General features: G+C 56.3%; 2 protein-coding genes and 1 non-coding gene across 3 annotated transcripts in view; 1 reads left to right on the top strand and 2 right to left on the bottom strand.

Moving 5' to 3' along the window:
• The first annotated feature begins 597 nt into the window (after positions 1–597).
• Positions 598–9839, top strand: CEL (carboxyl ester lipase). The gene is made up of 11 exons (XM_064490662.1): positions 598–665; positions 3247–3400; positions 3491–3613; positions 3812–4009; positions 4615–4745; positions 4892–4999; positions 5099–5216; positions 7317–7503; positions 7666–7869; positions 8916–9113; positions 9481–9839. Exons 1-11 carry the CDS (start codon positions 603–605, stop codon positions 9761–9763), a joined length of 1767 nt encoding a protein of 588 aa, XP_064346732.1. The 5' UTR covers positions 598–602; the 3' UTR covers positions 9764–9839.
• A 1273-nt stretch (positions 9840–11112) lies between these two features.
• Positions 11113–11184, bottom strand: TRNAA-UGC (transfer RNA alanine (anticodon UGC)). The gene has a single exon. It is a non-coding gene; the product is annotated as a tRNA-Ala (tRNA).
• Positions 11185–12706: 1522 nt separating this feature from the next.
• RALGDS (ral guanine nucleotide dissociation stimulator) overlaps positions 12707–14323 on the bottom strand; it is a 48284-nt gene continuing 46667 nt past the window's right edge. The window contains exon 18 of the mRNA XM_064490657.1: positions 12707–13009. Coding sequence (XP_064346727.1) covers positions 12861–13009 — 149 coding nt within the window. The 3' untranslated portion in view covers positions 12707–12860. The remainder of the gene's footprint in view (positions 13010–14323) is intronic.

Below are 14323 nucleotides of genomic sequence, written 5' to 3' on the forward strand. Positions count from 1 at the left end.
GCCACGCTTGTTGCTGCCCATCCTGCAGGGCCCCTTCCTCCCAGCGTCCTGACTTCTCCCTCCTACCAAAAGCCACCCCCCCTTCCCTACCTTTCCTGCCCTCTCTCTATCCACTCTGCATCACAACAGATGTGGGCGCTGGAAACAGTAACAGGTAGACTGGCAGACAGGTGTCTATCTGTAGGTCCCTGTGGGTCTTGGTGATGGTCACAGGCCTGTGGCCCCAGGGTCTTCACTTAGGCCATTTCTGTGGCCAGAAAGCCCAGCCGTTCCTTTTCCTCAGGAAGCCCTCAGGGCTGGGCTTGAGCCTCCCGTCCTCCCATCCCAGTGCTGTCCCGGTGACAGTGAGGTCTCCCCACACTCAGGGCAGGACAGCCTCCTGATGCTCAGGTCCCCGCCTCCCACCTCACACTGCATAACCAGTGCGCCCTCAGTACCGAGGGGCAGCACACTGGCCACCCAGCAGCACCCAGCCCTTTCTGCCCTGGAAGTCACGTGCCCAGTCCCCTGTAAACCCCATCTGCTGAGTTGCAGGCAGGGCACAGGGAGGAAGCACACCCACTTCCCCAAGGTTGAAACGAAGCCCTTGTGCCGGTGTCAGAATGCAGGGCACTGGGCACCCAGCCCTTGCAGCTCCCGCCCGTGCCACCTGCCTCTGCTCCCAGGTAGGCAGTCACCTGCACAGGTACACTGTGGGCAGCAGGGCACCTGGGAGCAGCCGGCCCTGGGAAGGAAAGACCATCCCTGCACGTGTGTGTGTGTCTGCACGTGACCTTGGCCAAGCCTGAGCCCGGCTGGAAACAGCAGCTGTCTCCTGGCCTCACATACACCACCTGGAGTGCGGCCAGCCTGGAGGAAGGGGCAGAGGTTAGGAGGAGGGGGAAGAGACCCTCTGCAGGCAGCTGCCAACCCGGGCTCCCGGCTGGCTCTGGCCCCATAAATACCCGCAGGCCAAGAGGGAGGGCCACATACAGGCAGACACACACCATGGGGCGCCCGGGGCTGGCCGTCTTGGGCCTTGCTTGCTGCTTGGCAGTAGCGAGTGCAGCGAAGGTAAGCGAGCGCCCAGCAGAGGGGCCCCTCTCTGTCCGCTAGGCCAGACCCGGGAACACTGGGGACGGGGCCCAGCAGAGGGAAGACAGACAAAGTCACTGGCAGAAAGGCCCAGCCTGAGAAAGAGAAGCCAGCAGCAGCCCCAGCAGCGCTTGCTTCTCCTTTGCAGGGTGAGTCGGGCTGCCAGATAAAAGGCAGAACGCCCAGTCCAACTCGAACGTCACCTAAACCAGGAAGAATTTTTGATACATGTTCCACACAATATCTAGGACATAAATATACTTTAAAAAATCATCATTTGTCTGAAACGCAAGTGTAACTGGGCATCCTGAGTTTTTACTTGCTGAGTCAGCTGCCAGACCTGTAACAGCCCTCGGGCTCCTTCCTCTCTCTAGAGACGACGATGTCGTCCCCTTTCCCAGAAAGGGGGACAGGGGCCCAGAGCAGACAAGCAACTCGCTCAGCATCACACAGCCTCAGTGGCTGAGCAGCAGTCTGGAACCTGGGCTAGTCCAACCCTGGATCTGCCTCCTAATGGAATCTCCAGCTTCTGTTCCTCCCAAGGGGGAGGTGACTGCCAGCTGGTTGCAACAGCTCCCCTCCGGAGTGAGAGCCAGGAGGCCCAGCTAACCCTCCCGGGGCAGCTATAAAATCTACCCTCCCTTGGGTAGAAATGGGGCAAGGAAAGCACTTCCAGGAGGGAACACCAGCCAAGCCACATGCAGACAGTGCAGGCGCCGGCCAGTCCCTGCTCCCAATAAGGACTCCAACAGGGCCCCCCGAAGCTGGTCTCTCCACCCTGCTCTCGGCACCCCTGCTGCCCGGAAGGAGGTCCAGGCACTGGTCCTGGGCCCCTCCTGCCCCCAGGAGGAGGTCCCTTCGAGGGAGTTGTTCTCTGGATGCTGAGAGGACACTGGTTTCCTCCATGCTACTCCAGCAGCCAGTGACACCCCTCCCCACGCTGCCATGAAGGCCGGGGTCCCATGCCGTGGGACCCCCCACCCCCGGGGCCCTCAGGCCAATCTCCGTCACACAGATATACTTTTGAGCAGCCATCTCCAGTCCCCCAGGCCCTGATCTGGCCCTGTTCCCTCTCCCAGCAGCTGGGGAAGCTGGTCAGGAAAAACAGGGGGGGAGGGGTGCCGGCCGGGGCCTGCCTCCTGGGCCCAGACCCCCAGGCACCTGCTTCTGCCTCCCTCCTCTCTCCACTTCCAGCCATCCCCACTCCGCACCCCAGCGAGGCCAGGGGGCCCCTGTTAGCCTAGACCTCAGAGGGCAGCTGGGGCCCAGCCAGGCCTGGGATGTGGGGCTGCCCTGCTCTTGCCCACCTGGAATCTAGCACAGGTGAGAGCTGGGAGGTGTCCACCTGTGCGCTTGCCCTGGCGGGCAGACGGGAAGGAGCACCGAGGGTGGAGACCGCAGGGAGAAGGGCCTGGCTCTGAGGTCAGGCAGCAACATCCCAGCAGGGCAGCTTCAAACAAGAAAGCCTCAGTTCCCTACAGGAAAAATGGGCAGATAAGCGCCAGCCCCCAGGCCCCTCGTGAGGACAGGGCATGTTGGCCCATGTGGGACCAGCTCAGTGCAAAGGCTGCATACACAGCAGTGGTTCTGGCCACCTCAGGTGGGTCTGGGGTCTTGCCCAGCTTGGAGCACAGGGGCTGTGAGGAGACTTGGGACCTGGCTGGTTGGACACCATAGGGAGGGAGGAGAGGAGGAGAAAGAAGGGCCCACGGCTCAGGGAGCTCACAGTTGGGCACGAAACAGTCAGTATCCACAGAGCATCTCCCACTGCCGGCAGCCGGACAGGCAAACAGGCCATGAGGGAGAAAGTGTTTTCACCCATCTTACAGATGGGGAAGCTGAGGCTCAAGGTCACAGAGGGCCATAGGAAGAATCCCAACTTTCACCTCACCTGTCTCGGCCTCCTTGAAGGGCTTCCTTGAGTGAGAACACATGGGTGGGACCAGCTTTCCGTGAGATTCAGGGAGCAGGACACCCTGTGGGGCGGGGGAGGCAGGGAGCTGGCTCCTCAAGCCACATGGGCAGGCGGCAGGAGTCTTGGTCTCGGGTGCAGATGGGCCCCTTCTTGACGTTGTCTCTGGGGAGCCTCTGGGCACTCAGGGCCTGCTGGGTGGCCCCGGCGCGCTGGAGACTAACCAGCCTGAGCCTGCCTGACCTCGGCCTCCCGTCCAGCTGGGCGCCGTGCATACGGAGGGCGGCTTCGTTGAAGGCTTCAACAAGAAGCTGAGCCTCTTTGGCGGCGACTCTGTTGACATCTTCAAGGGCATCCCCTTCGCTGCCGCCCCCAAGGCCCTGGAGAATCCCCAGCAGCACCCCGGCTGGCAAGGTGGGAGGCGGGGGTGTGGTGGGCCCTGCAGCCCCGGGGGTGGCCCGGGGCGCCCGCCATCCTCACACCAGCCCCGCCGGCCGCCCACAGGGACCCTGGAGGCCAAGGACTTCAAGAAGCGATGCCTGCAGGCCACCATCACCCAGGACGACACCTTTGGGGAGGAGGACTGCCTCTACCTCAACATCTGGGTCCCCCAGGGCGGAAGTGAAGGTCAGCTCCCGCCCCCGCCGTGCCCGCCACCTCCCCCGCTCCCACGGGAAGCCCCCCAGGCCGCCAGAGGCCCGGGCCCAGCCCCTTGGTCGGGTCTGGGGGCCTCAGAGCTGAACTTCCCTGACATCTGCACAGAGTGGAGAGGGGGCACGGGAGGGGGTGCATCTGGGGTCACCGAGCCCGCTCCCCCTGCCTCAGTCTCTTACAACCTGCCTGTCATGATCTGGATCTACGGAGGTGCCTTCCTCATGGGGTCCAGCCAGGGGGCCAACTTTCTCAGCAACTACCTGTACGACGGCGAGGAGATCGCCACCCGGGGCAACGTCATCGTGGTCACTTTCAACTACCGCGTCGGCCCCCTGGGCTTCCTCAGCACCGGGGACTCCAGCCTGCCAGGTCCGCTGGGCACCGTGGGCTCGCGGCGGGGTTGGGGGGGAGGGAGGAGCCAGCGCACCCGGCCTGTGAGCTGAGCCCAGTGGGGCGCCCCCTCAGCACAGCCCCTCGACAGTCCCCTGGAAAGGCGCAGAATCCTACTTGCAGAGTGAGGGGGAGCTGGACTGTGAGCCCCAGGAGGAGCCTCTTGGCAGCTGCAGTGAAAGCGAAGAGGCTGCCGGTGGCCAGACCCAGAGGGATGCCCGGGGGGAGGCCCAGGAGGACACCCACGCCTCGGGGCAGGGAGCCACATGGAAGAGACAGGAGATGGGACGTTAAGATGGTGGCTCGGCTGACACAGAAGCCACAGACAGACAAGAGGGGTTATGGTGGGGGCGGAGCGCTGCACAGGCCTGGCCCTTCTGCTCCCCTCCCCTATCCTGAGCCCCACCCACCCAGACCCACCTAACCAGCCTCCTGGGGACCCTCCATGCACCATCCTGGGGCTCCACAGTCTCCCTGCAGTCGGGGACACTCTCACCCCACTCACATGGATTGTGCACCTTGTGTGGGCCAGGGTGTGGGCCCTGGCCAAGAGTCCAGGATTCAGGCCCCCGCCCCGCCCCCAGGTAACTACGGCCTTCGGGACCAGCACATGGCCATCGCTTGGGTGAAGAGGAACATCGCGGCCTTCGGGGGAGACCCTGACAATATCACCATCTTTGGGGAATCAGCCGGAGGCGCCAGCGTCTCTCTGCAGGTCTGGGGACCCCTGGAGGGGAGGGCCTTCCCCCAGGGGTGTGGGAGGGGGCTGACGGGGATAAGGAGCAGCTGGAGCTGACAGGCAGGGTGTCCTGGGCGTCCCCTGTGGGCCGAGGTGGGTGACAGGACCCCTGTGTGCTGCAGACCCTCTCTCCCTACAACAAAGGCCTCTTCAAGCGAGCCATCAGCCAGAGTGGCCAGGCACTGAGCCCCTGGGCCATCCAGAAGAACCCCCTCTTCTGGGCCAAAAAGGTAGGGAGTGGGGGTACCTTTCCATTCCTTCCTCCTTTCCATTCTCTGTCCTGGACCCCACATTCTCTGCCCTGACCACTGCGTCTCCCCAACCCCCAGATCGCAGAGAAGGTGGGCTGCCCCGTGGACGACACCTCCAGGTTGGCTGGGTGTCTGAAGGTGACCGACCCTCGTGCCCTGACACTGGCCTATAAGTTGCCCCTGATAGGCCTGGAGTGTGAGTGGGGGCTGCTGGGGCTGGGGTGGGGGGCATGGGGGCTCCACAGCAGGGAAGGCCGTGCTCCCAGAGGGAAGAGGAAGTGATGGCTGGCTGGTGCCCCCGGGCAGCTAGCTGCATGGTCCGGCTGTAAGGGGAGGAGTGGCCAGTCTTTCCTCCTGTCCTCCGTGGGTCTTGACCCCTTTGAGAAGCTGATGAATGTTTGGGCCCCAATTCCCAGTAATGCATATGTATGCGATCATTTGCACAAAATTTGGGTGAGATTCAAGGGGAGACCAAGAGCCTCTATACTAGACAAACTCATTCTTTCCTCCAAGCATTCATTCAACAAACATTTCCTGAACACCTGCTGGAGCATCTGGCCCTTCCAGCTCTGCTGCTCTACACTCCAGGAAGGCCAGGGGACTCCAGCAGCAAAGGCCTATGAGTGCCAGTCTCGTCAGCCCAGTAGGCGAGAATTCGCTCTTGTTCCTTCTTCTAAGATAAAGCACGATGGGGCCGTAACAGTGGCACTTTTACTTAATGGGAATTAGACTATGAGTGCCCGGCAGAACGAAACTGCAGCCAGCAACATGGCCCCAGGTGCAAACCAATGCTGTATCGGAGGGTTCTGCACCTGCAGATTCAACCAACTGCGGATCAAAAATGTTGAGGAAAAAAAAAATCCCAGACGTTTCCAAAAAGCAAAACTTGAACTTGCCTCTTCTTGGCAACTATTTACATAGTGTTTACATTGAATTTACCACTATTTGCACAGCAGTTACAATTGTATTAGGTATTATAGGTAATCTAGAAACAATTTAAAGTACACGGGAGGCTGTGGGTAGGTTACATGCAAATACAACACCATTTTACATATTTGCGACACCATTTTACATAAGAGACTCGAGCCACCGGATTTTGGTGTCCGATGGGGGTCCTGGTCGCAATACCCCAGGTTTGCAGAAATACTTCATTTCCTTTAGAGCTGAACGGGAGGGAAAACGGGCCAGACCTAATAACAGCGGAGCATCCAGCTGCCGAGAACCAGCCACTTGGTGCTCTCGGGCCAGTTCTGGGGTCTGGAGGGATGTGCAGGCCTCGTACCATTTCTGGGTAGCGCACTAGAACCCAGGCCTGAGAGGGGGCACCGCTTTCTCCATCGGTCCCCTTGGCATTTCCAGGTCTTCCTCCTTCCTGATTTAGGCCCAGCAAGACGAGGGAGACAGGAAAGGGCCACTGGCTATAGTGAGAGGACAGTCTTGGGCCCTGGACCAGTGGTTCTTGTTGACTGAAAAATGTACGTCCTAAAAGTGGAGAGTTCTGTTTTATTCAGTGGACTTTCTGAGGACTCAAGCCTGGGAGGCAGCCTCTCAGATGGCTCTGAGGGACTGTTCCAAAGAGGCGGGGGAGGAGCCAGGATATACAGGCGTTTTTGCCCCAAAGACCAGGGAGTCAGACATCAGAAGAGTATTGTTAATTAAAGAAAACCAGATATCGCAAGTTAAGGAATTCAGTGCTTTTTTATGTATGGGAAGGTGCAAAGATCTGAGCCATTGAAATCGCTCCCCTGATCTGCCCCTGAGCCGTCCAGGGCCAGCGTCCTGTGCTTTCCCACCCCGAGTCCCTCAGGGGACACCGTTGGGGGAGCTGCAGAGGCTGGGCCGCCTGTTTGTCTCCACCCTGAGTTCCCTCCGCTTCCTGTTGGGGGCAGTGGTAGCAGCAAATGACTTGATGGCCACAGCGTCCTTTTTTTACCGATTGGGCTGGCAATATTTTTCATTCACATTCTCAGTGCTGGTGAATTTGTGTCCAGGGAAGAGTCTGGAGACTGTTCTGGTTCTCACAGCTCAGGAGGGGGTAGAGGGGCTGCTACTGGTGTCTACTGGGTGGAGGCCAGGGAGGCTGCTCAACTCCCTACACAGCACAGGACGGCCCCCGCGACCTAGAATTCTCCTGCCCCGAACGTCGTAGGGCTGTGGCCGAGCAACCCTGCTCTCCAACAGAGGAGGCAGATCTCTGCCGCAGCCTCGTCAGGGCCACGTCAGCTCCTGCCTCGGATGTCAAGGGGAGGGCAGGTGGGTGCCGGCAGGGGTGAGGACCTGCCGCTCTCCCACCCAGACCCCATACTGCACTACCTGGGCTTCGTCCCCGTCGTTGATGGAGACTTCATCCCCGATGACCCCATCAACCTGTACGCCAACACCGCTGATATCGACTACCTAGCAGGCTCCAACAACATGGACTCCCACCTCTTTGCCGGTCTCGACATGCCAGCCATCAACAACCCCCAAAAGAGCATCACCGCGTGAGCTGGGAGTGTGGGGCCCAGGGCAGCTGCGGGAGGTGTTGGCAGAATGAGGGAGTCAGCACCATGGTGGGGATGGTGGTCCGCCCGTGGCCCTCTGCAGAGAGGGGTGCAGATCCCCTCCTGTGGGCAAAGGGTCCAGTGCTGGCTTGGTTCCTGCAGGGAGGACTTCTACAAGCTGGTCAGCGGGCTCACCATTGACAAGGGGCTCAGAGGTGCCAACGCCACCTTTGACTTCTACACCGAGCCCTGGGCCCAAGACTCGTCCCAGGAGACCAAGAAGAAGACCGTGGTGGACTTTGAGACCGACATCCTCTTCCTGATACCCACGGAGGTCGCCGTGGCCCAGCACAGGGCCAACGCCAAGTGAGGAGGGAAGGGTGGGGGAGGCCCACCTGGGATCAGGGAGGCCGTGCAGGTGGGTGGCTCCCAGGTGTCCGGGAGGCTTGGGAAAGCCTGCTCGGGTCCCCACCTGTGCAGCGCCGCCTGCTTTGCCCAGGCCTCACCGGGCCTGAGAGAGCCCCTCCTCCCCTCCCAGGCTTTATGAAACCCTCCTGTGAGCCTCCTGGCCTCTGCCCAGCCCTGCACGCCCTCCCACACCCCACAGTCCTTTTATCGGAGAGTCCTTGAGTCTGCCTTCCACCCCTCCGGCTGTGTAGGAGGAGAGAACACTGGGTGGTGATCTCTGTGATGGGTTTCAAGTTTGCCAACTCGCAAAATAACTTAAGCCTGTGGCCACATTTAAAAACCTCCGTATAATAATAGCCAATGAAAAATGAAAAAATAAGTTAAGAATGCTTAAAAAGTAGGGAGGAGGGAGGGCATAGCTCAGTGGCGGAGTGCATGCCTAGCATGCACAAAGCCCTGGGTTCAATCCCCAGTACCTCCATTAAAGGTAAATCCAAAAAAACCAAAGCCACAAAAAACAAAACAAACCTAATTACCTCCCTCCTCAAAAATAAAAACAAACAAATAGAAGTAGGGAGATAAAATCACCCCTAGAAGTCTAGGATGAAAGCTTGGCAAGAACTTTAGCTCTGAGCTTCCTGTCAGTGAGGCCAAAAGGCAAACATCTGAGGGCACATACTATCTTGTCCAATCACATGAAGAATACAAATTCATTTGCAGAGAAAAAAACCTTCCTTGATCCTGAATTACAAAAGGAAGATGCCTTAAATACGTTTGGTGAAGCAAAGGACAGATCCAACTGAAATCGTAGAACCTGTGAATTTGTAAATTGGCCACAGCTTTCCCTTCCCCAGGTGTAGGGACCCAGATGGTGCTTGAGTTGTGCAGGAACTCCCCAGACCCTTCCCTGATCGCCCCACGGCCTCCCCTGGGGCCCACGTCTGGGATGCGCGGCCCCAGGTGAGCACCCTGCCAACCTGGGGGGTCTCCCCTCCCCGCCCCAGGAGCGGCAAGACCTACAGCTACCTGTTCTCCTACCCCTCGCGGATGCCCCTTTACCCCAGCTGGATGGAGGCCGACCACGGGGATGACCTCCAGTACGTCTTCGGGAAGCCCTTCGCCACTCCGCTGGGCTACCGGGCCCAAGACAGGACTATCTCCAAGATCATGATCGCCTACTGGACCAACTTTGCCAGAACTGGGTAAGGCAGGGGTGAGGCCTCCTGCCGCCTTGTCCTGCAGTCCCTGTTCCCTCTCTTACACTTAACCTCCCTGAGCCTCGGTACCCCTGTCTGTGTAAGGATAAGAGCTCCTGGCTGGGCCCCAGGCTGTGCACATGCCCAGCCAGCGCCCAGGATGCAGGAAAATGTCCCAGTGGCTCCACTCGGCCTGAGGGTGGAGGACTGCCCAGACAACCCGGGGCGGTGCTGAGTCGGGGACATGGGTCTCCAGCCTCCCAGAGCCTCCAGACCCCACTCAGCCACCCAGCTCCTTTTTTTTTTTTTTTTGAGGGTTGAAGCACTTTTAATCACAGAAGAGTCACTCAGCCTTTTTGTGCTTACTCCGCAGGGACCCCAACGTGGGCGAGTCAGCTGTGCCCGCGAACTGGGATCCCTACACCCAGGAGGGTGGCGACTACCTGGAAATCAAGAAGGAGATGGACAGCAGCTCCATGAAGCAGCACCTGCGGACCAGCTACGTGAACTACTGGACGCTGACCTACCAGGCGCTGCCCACGGTGGCCGACGAGGCCTCCACCTCCCTGCCCCCCATGGCGGACTCTGAAGCCACCCCTGTGTCCCCCATGGGGGACTCTGAGGTGGCTCGGATGCCCATAGCCATTGGCTTCTAAGGTCCTTGGCCTCCAGAGGCCACAGGGTGGGGCCCCGGGGCCCACCTTCCCTCCTGAGCTCTTCCCGAATAAAGCCTCATCCTTCTGTCTGGAGTCTTTCTTTGATACCCAGCTGGAGGCAGGGGGCTCTCAGTTGTGGTTATAGCATCAGGTGCCAGGGCTAACGCATTTCCCCATGATCTGCCAGTCCTCGAGCTCCAGAAAGCCGACAGGACCATCCTCGTTTTACAGAGAAGGAAACAGATTTGGAGCAGTGAAATGTCAGAGCCAGGACTGGGATTCAGGTGTCGACCCCTCCATGCAAGTCTGCTGGCTCCGAGGGGCTGGGCTCTGCCCCAAAGGGTGGGCAAGGGTGGCAGCAGCCGCAGGCAGGAGGACAGCTGGGCTCTGCAGGCGGTGGCCTCTTCTGGACCAATGAGTCCAGCCACATCCAGGTCCTCTGGGTGCGGTGAGGGACCTCTGTGTTCTAACTATGGTCTGGGAAGAGAGACAGATTCTGCCTCCAGCTGGATCCATATCAATGAGAGAAGAAAGCATCACACTGGAAGGTCAGAAGCAAAGGATGTGAGAGGCTGGGCCCTGGGCTCTGGCAAAGGTAGGGGATGGGAGGCAGAGGTCAGAGTTGGGGAGTCTGGGAGCCTGGCCCTGGGCACATGCCCAAGGTCACCAGAGCACGATTCAAACCCAGAGACCCCAAAGCCAGTGCTCACAGCAATGCCAGGGGCATCTTCCCTTCCCGTTACCCATTCTTTAGTCTCTGTCGGGTGGGGGTGAGGGCTCAGAAAAGAGATTCCAGAGTCCTGAGCAGCTCAGCCTGGGGTGGGAGGGGCAGCAGCACCAGGGGCCCTCGGACCACTTTCCCTCTCCAGTCGCAGACAGAAGACCTAGGCTGGGGGAGCGAGTCCCGCAGTGGAGTGGTGGTGGTGGTGGGGACAAACCTGGCCCCCCAAGGAGCAGCGGAGACCGCAGGCTGGCCTGGGATCACTGCCCTGGACTCCCCGGCTTGGCCGAGGGCCTTCAGGTTTCGTGAAAGACCCCCGCGGCAGCGCGCGCTCTCCCGGCAGCTGTCCCTGCTCTCAGCTGACGGAGCCCAAGGGCGCAACACGCCCTCCTCCACCACATCAGCACCTGGCGACTCTAAGTGTTTCTACCTGCTGGGTCCACTCTCGGAACCTCCTTGGGCCTGGCCAGTCCTGGGACGTGGCACTTCTCTCCCTTGCTGGGGGAAAGCACAGCTGTGTCTGTCACTCAGGACATCACACCCCCGGGTGCCTGGGCTGCATCAGAACCCAGGTTTCCCCACTGCTATTATTATTATTGTTATTATTTTTTGCTGTTGTTGCTGTTAATGGAGGTACTGGGGATTGAACCCAGGACCTCACGCATGCAAAGCACACGCTCTACCACTGAGCTATAGTCCCGCCCACCAGCTGGGGTGCATCAGAATGGCCAGGATCTGGGGTTGTGTTCAGTCCCTGGGCTGCACGGAGAAGGCCTCCCTGGCAGAGGCGAGCCCTGCTGTGGGCCTGGGTGACACCATCGAGACAGCGTGGGGACATCTTGTCTTCACCTGGCTCTTGCCTTTAAAAGCTGTATCTTGGGGACAAAGCTGAAAATACCTGTTGCAGGCTGGAGGCTGTCCAGGGTCCTGGAGGCTCCCAGCGGGGCCAAGCATTAACTATATTAGCTCCTCTCGTGGTGAAGCCCAGGGGAAACGCGTGGGTGAGCTCGGGACAGTCTGTTTACCACCGTGATGAAAGGTGCTTCAGTATTTCAGTGGCAAGGCTGTGCCCAAGCACGCCCATGGGCTGGGAGTCTTGGTGGCAGCCCCATCCCCTGCCCCCATGCTCCATATTGCAACCTTCCCCAAGGGAAAGATTCAAAGCACCCACCTCCCTGTGACATAACCAAAACAAACTTGGACAAAGAACACAGCATCTGGGGGGCTGCAAGCTCTAAGGGCACCTGCCCAGCTACCCTTCAGGACAAAGTCGGTACCAACACGGCTGCATCTGAAAACTGGTGACTGCATAAGACAGTGGGCCTCAGAACCACATGGCTCTGACTTCACCTTGGCCAGAGAGGGATGGTGTAGGGTTCCTTCACTGGCAGGAATCAGCACCATTACGCCAGCAAAACAGCACTTAGCCTGGATTCATCAGATGCCGGCGAGGATGAACGGCCACCCTGTGCCTGACAGAGAGGGTCTTCTAGTGAGTTTCTGGGTGAAATCAATTGTAGAAAGAGTTGCAGAAAATCCTAGAGTTGCTGGAAATTCTAGTTCACAAGTAGCAGAAATGCTTAAGGAATGAGGCCAGCTGTAGCCTTAAAAGCTGCACTACAAATATTTCTCCCAGACATAAAAGCCATAGGAAAAGGAATTCTGAGGCCAGAGACAAGGATTCCAGGAGGTAAAGGGTCGATCACGGGGCCTGGGTGGGGGCCAAGGATGCACAGCCCTGCACTGTAATCTTTACTATTTCCTTCCTTCAGCTAGCTTTGGGTTCAGTCTGCTCTTTTCCTAGCTTTTTAAGGTGTACAGTTAGGTCACTGATTTGAACGCTTTCCGTATTTTTAATGTAGGTGAAATTTCTTCTTGGCACTGCTTTCACTAGATCCCGTAAGTTTTTTGATACGTAGCATTTTTGTTTTCATTCGTCTCGAGGAATTTTCTAATACCCCTGGTGATTTCTTCTTTGATCCATTGATTGTTAAAGACTGTTTTGAGGGGGAAGGTATAGCTAAGTGGCAGAGTGTGTGCTTAGCATGCACGAGGTTCTGGGTTCAATCCCCAGTACCTCTGTTGAAACATAAATTAATTACATAATAAACCTAATTCTACCCCCCACCGGAAAAGTGCTATTTAATCTCCACTTACGAGTACTCCAGCGTCCCGTCTCCTGTTCATTTCTGTTTTTATTCCACTGTGATTGGAAAAGATACTTTGACTCCAAGCTTTTAAAATTTATTAAGACTTGTTCCACAGTTTAACACGCGGTCTATGCTGACCAAGGCACCACATGCCCTTGAAAAGAAGGCGTGTTCTCTGTCGCGCTCCGCACACGCCCACCGGGTCTGACCTGCCTTACTGTGCTGTTCACGCCCTGTTTCCTTCCTGGTCTTCCGTCTGGTTGTTCCAGTCATTATTGGAAGTGAGGTCTGAAGTCTCCAACTGTCTCCTTTTCTCTCCAATTACACCCGTTTTCGCTTCATGTGTTCTGGGGATGTGTTTGCAATCGCTGCTTTCTAGATGGATGGAACCTTTACGTCAATACTGTCTTTTTCTCTTGTTACCTTTTTGACTTAAAGTCTATTGTGGCTGATAATAACATAGCCACCAAGCTATCTTCTGTTTGCTATTTTTAGAGAATATCTTTTCCATCCTTTTATTTCAAACTTTTTGTATCTTTGTAGATAGGTCATGTTTTTTAAAAATCCACTTTGTCAAACTCCAACTTTTTCAGGGGGCAATTATGTTTATTTATTTATTCTTAGAGGAGGTGCTGGGGATAGAACCCAGGACCTCGTGCACGTTATGCGTGCGCTCTACCACTGAGCTCTACCCTCCCCCTGAACTCTGACCTTTAATTGGAGAGTTTAACCCATTTATATTTACAGTGATTACTAACATGGATTTCCTTCTTCCATTTAGCTATTTGTTCTCCATGATTTTTGATCCTCAATTCTGCCATTACTGCTTTTCAAGGACCTGGTTAATTTTTCAATAGTGCACCATTGTGATTCCCTCCTTTCCTGCATATTCCTAAAAATTTTTTCTTATAGATTACCTTTGGGATTACAGTGAACATCTTAAACTCATAGCAACCTAGCCTGAATAATACCGAATTAGTCTCAGTAGTATACACACAGCCCTGTTACCTCCATCCCGCCCTCTTTTTGTTGTTGTCACAGATAACGTCTTTATACGTTCTGTTCCCATTAACATAGATTTATACCTATTGTTTTATGAATCTGCCTTTTAAATCATATAGCAAAAAAGAAGAGTTACGAACAAAAGTGCAACAATACACTCTTTTAGAACTGCCTACTGGTTACCTCTACTAGGGTTCTTTATTTTTTCATTTGGCTTTGAGTTAATGTCTAGTGCTCTTCCATTCAGCCTGAAGGGCTCCCGTTAGCATTTCTTATAGGAAGGTCTATTAATAACAAACTACTCTAACTTTGTTTATCTGGCAACATCTTAATTTCCCTTCATCCTTAAAGGATAGTTTACTGGATATAGAATTCTTCTTCTTTCAGTACTTTAAACATGCCATCCTATTGCCCTCTGGTTGCCATGGTTGCTAAAGAAAACTCAGCTGTTGATCTTATCGGGGACCCCATTGTGACAAATTCTTTCTTTCTTGCTGCTCCCAATATTTCCTCTTTGTCTTTCAACAACTGTGTTATACTGTATCTTGGGTGGGTCTCTTTGAGTTTATCCTGCTTGGAGTTCATTGAGCTTCTTAATGTGTAGATTTATGTCTTTCATCAATTTTGAGATTTTTCAGCCATTATTTCTTCATATAATCTCTCTGTTCCTTCCTCTCTTCTCCTGGG

Source organism: Camelus dromedarius, chromosome 10 (assembly GCF_036321535.1).
Source record: "Camelus dromedarius isolate mCamDro1 chromosome 10, mCamDro1.pat, whole genome shotgun sequence".
NCBI classification, from domain to species: domain Eukaryota; kingdom Metazoa; phylum Chordata; class Mammalia; order Artiodactyla; family Camelidae; genus Camelus; species Camelus dromedarius.